The sequence below is a fragment of the Parus major genome, chromosome 17 (assembly GCF_001522545.3).
Source record: "Parus major isolate Abel chromosome 17, Parus_major1.1, whole genome shotgun sequence".
Taxonomy (NCBI): domain Eukaryota; kingdom Metazoa; phylum Chordata; class Aves; order Passeriformes; family Paridae; genus Parus; species Parus major.
In genome coordinates this window covers 6063247-6069126 of record NC_031785.1, presented here as the reverse complement: position 1 = coordinate 6069126, position 5880 = coordinate 6063247, and the positions used below count along the sequence as shown (strand labels likewise).

The 5880-nt window shown below is 52.8% G+C and overlaps 1 protein-coding gene across 3 annotated transcripts; it reads left to right on the top strand.

Annotated features, from left to right (window-relative positions):
- The first annotated feature begins 772 nt into the window (after nucleotides 1-772).
- NAIF1 (nuclear apoptosis inducing factor 1) lies at nucleotides 773-4739 on the top strand. Of its 3 annotated transcripts, none has more exons than XM_015644490.1 (3): nucleotides 773-1374; nucleotides 2189-2638; nucleotides 3220-4739. In XM_015644490.1, the coding sequence occupies exons 1-3, from the start codon at nucleotides 864-866 to the stop codon at nucleotides 3228-3230; spliced, it is 972 nt and encodes a 323-aa protein (XP_015499976.1). In that variant the 5' UTR covers nucleotides 773-863; the 3' UTR covers nucleotides 3231-4739. The 3 variants fall into 3 exon arrangements, with proteins under 3 accessions (XP_015499976.1, XP_015499977.1, XP_015499975.1); XM_015644491.1 differs by having other exon boundaries at nucleotides 3212-4739; XM_015644489.2 differs by lacking the exon at nucleotides 3220-4739 and having other exon boundaries at nucleotides 2189-2791.
- The last annotated feature ends 1141 nt before the right edge of the window (nucleotides 4740-5880 follow it).

Genomic DNA, 5880 nt, shown 5'->3' with positions numbered 1-5880 from the left:
CCCGCGGCACCGGCAAATGGCGCCGCTTCCGCCTTCGCGCCACGCGCCGTAGCCGCCACGTGACGTCCCGCACCGGCCAATCACAGCGGGGCGACACGCCCTGGGCCACGCCCCGCGACGCCCACGTGGAGTGGCGGGTCATGACGTCACGGGGACGCCCTCGCCTCCACCAATCGGAAGGAAGCGCCGCGGTGTTTCTGAATCTTGCACAGGGAGCGGTGCAGGCGCGCGGGCCAAATCGTAATTGGCCGAGCACCCTGAGAAGGCGGTGGTAAAGCGATTATCTCCAATCACAGCGAGAGTCGGGAGGCAGTTTGAGCTTGACGGACGTCGCGCGCATCCGGTAGGTTGGAAAACAATGCGCGCTCTGAGTTGATGGACAGGAGAAGCACCCAATGGGATTGGAGCGAAGAAGGCCTAACCCCTCACCCGCCCCACGCAGGCCCAGTGCCCTGAGACCAGCGGCGGGGCGGGGCAGCCTCTTGGCTGCCTGATGGACAGGGCTGCTGACCAATAATAATGCGACATTGCAGGCGGGAGGCGGGAAACTCGCGTGACGGGCAGGCGGACGGGCAAATCAGGCGCGGCAGGAAGAGGGGCCGATTCTGGAAGCCATTACGCCAGTGCCGCAGGGCGGGGGCCGTTGCGCGGGGCTGCCGGGCGGGTGCCGTACGCAATTTGCGTATCGTTGGCGGTGCCAAAGGGGGAGCGGGGGGGACCGACCCCTCCGGGCCCTGAGGGGCCTCGGGGCCCCCCTGTTGTCCCCGGCCCCGGGGGTGGGGGGGCCCTGCCGCCCCTCGGCCCTGCCCAGCGTCCCCCAGGCCCCCCAGGTGTGACCCCGTGCCCCGTCCCCGGTGCCCCCCATGGCCATGGCGTCGCCGCCGGCGCCCCCAGCCAAGAAGCGGAAGATGAACTTCTCGGAGCGGGAGGTGGAGATTATCGTGGAGGAGCTGGAGCGGGGAAAGCACCTCCTCGTCAACCACTTCAACGCGGGCGTGCCGCTGGCCGCCAAAGCCGCCGCCTGGCACGACATCCTGCGCCGCGTCAACGCCGTCGCCACCTGCCACCGCGAGCTGCCCGAGGTCAAGAAGAAGTGGTCCGACCTCAAGACCGAGGTGCGGCGCAAAGTGGCCCAAGTGCGGGCTGCCATGGAAGGGGGAGGCGAGAACCAGAACGGCGGCGGCAACGGGCCAGAGGGCGAGGACCCGGCGGGCGCCGCGGCCGCCCCGGTGATCCTCACCCCCATGCAGCAGCGCATCTGCAACCTGCTGGGAGAGGCCACCATCATCAGCCTGCCGAGCGGCGACTGCGGCGCGGGTGACGGGAGCGAGATCCCCATCACCGCGGCGGCCACCACGGTCACCCTGACCCAGAGTGAGTGCTGCGCCCGCCGGAACGCTCTGGGCTGGACTGCAGGGCCACACTGACACACCCCGAGCCTCATGTGGGGAGAGAGCCACAGAATGGTTTTGGTTGGAAAGGACCTTAAAGAGCACCTAGTTCCAACCCCCTGCCATGGGCAGAGACACCTTCTGCTAGACCAGGTTGCTGCAGCCGGCCTGGCCTTGAACGTTTCCAGGGATAGGATGCCTACAAGTTCTTTGGGCAGAGAGAAGGCCCAACAAAAAGAAATCCCCACATCTCAGTAATGAAATGCTCCTCCCAGTCTGCCCTTGTGCTGTAGGGGAGTGGCCGCAAGGCACGAACGTACAAAGTCGGCTTTGACGGCTGGACTCAGCCTTAAGAACAAGGGAATCGAGGATCCTTTGCACCGTGGGATATCCTTCAGTCCCTCTCTGGGAACAAAAGCAGGGGGAAAAACATCTTCAGGGCTGATTTTTCAATGTGTACTATCCCAAATAGCAGCTCTTCTACCGACAGGGGCCATTCTGGGTCTTGTCTTTGCTGTTATGTCAGTTAGTTAATGCTGCTTGGAAAGATTGTTCTAAACTGGAGGTTGAGAAATTATATTGTCTAGACAGATAAGGCATTCCTTTGGATTGTGCAGCCCAGAAGGAAGCTCGACTGAGGGTGGAGTAGACTTAAATAGGTCATTTTGTGCATTGCTGGCCATTGTATGTTATCTCGCTGAACAGGCCGTATTCCTGTGATATTCACTGAATAGGCCTGTAGATAAAAATCCTGTCTCACAGCTACTCCTGACTCCCTTTCTGTCCTTTGTTCTCAGTTCCTGCAGAGACAACCTACCACAGTCTGGAGGACGGGGTTGTGGAGTACTGCACCACGGAAGCCCCCACCACCGTCACTGCTGAGGCGCCCTTAGAGATGATGGCCCATCAACACGAGGTGTCCGCCAAGCCCCAGGAGCTGAAAAGCCGCATTGCCCTGAACTCAGCCAAGCTCCTGCAGGAGCAGCGAGTAACCAACCTGCACGTGAAGGAGATTGCCCAGCACCTAGAGCAGCAGAACGACTTGCTGCAGATGATTCGCCGCTCACAGGAGGTGCAGGCGTGTGCCCAGGAGCGGCAGGCACAGGCCATGGAGGGGACACAGGCAGCACTGAGTGCCCTCATCCAGGTCCTCCGCCCCATGATTAAGGACTTCCGTCGATTTTTGCAGAGCAATACACCCAGCCCATCGGTCACCGCTGACCCTGGCCAGACAGGGCAGCAAGATGGTATGATCCAGTGAAAGAAGCAGTGATGGGAGGGGAGGTTTAGTTTGATGTTAGGAAAAATTCCTTCCCTGAAAGGGTTGTCAAGCCCTGGCACAGGCTGCCCAGGGCAGTGTTGGAGTCACCATTCCTGGAGGGATTTAAAAGATGTGTAGATAGGGCATTTGGGGACATGGGTTAGTGGTGGATGTGGCAGTGCTGGGGAAACAGTTGAACTCAATGATCGTAAAAGTCTTTTCCAACCTAAACAATTTTGTGCTGCTATGGGACATCAGTCATGCTAAAAACCTGCCCATGCTGGCAGAGGGCACTGGGGGTGCTGCCTTTTCTCAATGTGAATGGCTCCCTTGGAGTTTGGCTGAGTCTAAACAGCTTTCTCTGCTAATCTTGTTCTAATCTGCCTTTTCAGACTCTGATACAGAGCCATAGCAGGATGTGTAATAAACCAGTAATTTAACATGGATTGCTTTAGTTCCTCAAACAATAGATTTATTTTTAAAAAATATATTTTTTTAATTTTTGTTTGGAAACAATCTATCCTAAGTATGACACCTCTCTTTTTGTCTCTCTCTCGAGATCTATAGCCTTTAACTGACTTCTAAGGTGGAGAGTTTTGTCGGGAGATCAGTGCTGCAGCTGCCAAGGTACAGTGATCGTGAACCCACAGTGCACACAGTGAATGCATTTCTGGCTCTTGCTGAAAGCATTTACTGGAAACGTGGTACCGGATGTGGTGGAACGTTCCCTCTGCACTGCGAGCTGTGGATCGTGCTCCTGCAGCGTCACATCCAGCCCCTGCAGACCAGCACCCAGCCTCTGCACAGTTCAAGTCCCACCTGCCTCCCCTGGGGATCCCAGTGGGATTGAGACAGTGCATTCACCTCATGTTTTATCTGTGTGCAGTCATGAAATTTCTCTGTCAACTTGGCAGATGTGATGGAAGTTTCATGTCTTGGGTACCAGAAACTCTCCTGGGATACGTCTTGGCTCAATGTCTTTATTTGTCGCAGTAAACACCCGAGGGCCTGGATGAGTTTCACTCGAGTGGATGGAATGGTGAAACTCCATCTCTGCCTCATCTGCATAGTTTATCACCTCCAAAATGCATCAAAGTGGATCTGGACTAAGGTCCTGAACTAAGCTGCAGCCACATAGGACTTCCCAATGTTTAGCAGTTTGTCAGTCACTGATTTGAGTGAATTTTGGGGCATTACTTGGTTCTGCTGCTGGTGATGTTTGTGTTGTACTGTTTGGGAGTTGGAAGAGAGTCCAGCCATTCCACATTTGTCTGTTGGCTGGGCTCATCCTGAGAAACAGAGCTGAGGTTCTCCTCACTATCTTACACAGCTATACAGGGTGAAACAAAATTACAGCCACTTCTGAGGCATTCAGGCTATGGGGCTTGGTCCTTGATGAGAAAGCTTAATGATTCTTACAGGCTTGCAGTAACTTCATAAATTTTTAGATGTACAAGGTCCACTTGTACATGCATGGAAGAAAACTAAGGGAAAGAAAAAAGAAAGTGTAAGTCTTCTCCTTCTACCTTGCAAAGTGGCTTATATTTAACAGGCTTGTTGCTTACCAGGTTATTACTTTTGAAATCGAACTTTTCCAGAGCTGAGGGTATTTACTTGCTGTTCAGTCTCCTTTAGGGCTGACGAGGGAGTGAATTTGCACAATCAAATGAAACCTTTACACAGCCTTTAATGGGGAGATGCTGATGGGAGACCCCTGGTTAGAGCAGTAGGCGAAGAGGTCACCACTGTTGGTCCCTGGCCTTTATTCATCTCCTCTTGTCTACAAGTCTGATGGGGGAGAAAAGGACAACACAGTGAGAAGGGTTTGGTCCCTGGAAGACTCCCAAGCCCTTGGGACTGACACCTCCAAGCTGAGTCAGGATGGATCCTGCCTTGTCCGGCATCTTACCACATGAGTAGCACTTGCCTGACTCTTCCTCTTGGACTTCGTGGAATCAAATCAATTGCTGAATTGAAATATATTTTTAAAGTGAGAACTATGTCATAATGTGTTGGTTTACCTCATTTGTGTAATGATCTCTCCTTTACAAATATGAATTTTAATAAAAAATACATTTTGGTAAACAGGCTGTTTCAGTTCATTGGTGTGTGCCAAGGCAGAAGTGAAAATGAGTTCATGACAACAACTTTGCAACAGAGAATCCTCGCTATGAAGGGACCCAGGAAAGCTGTGAACAACCACGAGTCACAGTAGCTTTTCCTCGTTTGTGAACCTTGTGGCCTTGTATTTACATAATTACAGTCTTTTTCAAATAATAGCTTTTACCTTGGAGCACGAGTTATTTCACAGTGTCTGATGGATTACTGAAATACAGTAATCTCCCAACTGCTCAGAAGATGCCACAATAGCCTAAAATAATGGTAGAAATACCAGCCTTTGGCTTTAAATTGCAGTGTGCATTTTTTTTCAGTGACTGAGCACTTTAGCTGTGATGCTTTTCTAGAGGAGTAAACATGTTGCCATTGGAACCACCCATTTTTCTTGTCTTTTCAGGATAAATGCAGAGCTTAGACAAGCCAGCAGCATTCAAGTGTTTACATTCTGTACAGATTTTTGTCTCATTAAAAAGATGTGGCAACATTTTAAATACAGGGTGAGCTGTGTGATGAGGGGCTTGGTTGTTGCTCATGAAGCGAGCATCAAACTTAGGGAGGGACAGAGAAAATGCTAAAACCAGGACAAATAGGTGAACAGGACACTGACAGGGCAAACAAGTATACAGGACATTCAACTGAACAGGCAGCTGATGCCCAAACAGAACAAAAGCTAAGGAGTAATATTTATAGATGTTTATTTGTTCTCCTCTACTGTTCTTTTTGTATGTAGAGATTTGTATTCAACATCCAGACTGGGAAGGAGCCATGCAGAGATGTTCTGCCACAGGGTGCCACGGACATGGGGGTGAGCAGCATCTTCCTGCCTGCTGGGGAAAGGGAGGTTTGGCAGGGGACTCTGAGCGGTGAGAAGAAAATGTTTGTGGCCGTGGAGGCAGCACCAAGCCGCCAAGAGCACAGCTGCTCCCTCTGGAGCAAAGCTGTCCTTGCGATGTGTGCGGTTGCAGCCCGGCTTTTCCAGGAGATGGCACTGCGCGCCGGGATCCCGAGCTGTGGCACTGCACCGTCCCAGGAACAATCCCTGTCCTCCAGACCTGGTGGGATCCTGTCTGCACCCTTCACTTTTCAAATCTTTTCAGGGCTGAGAGCCTG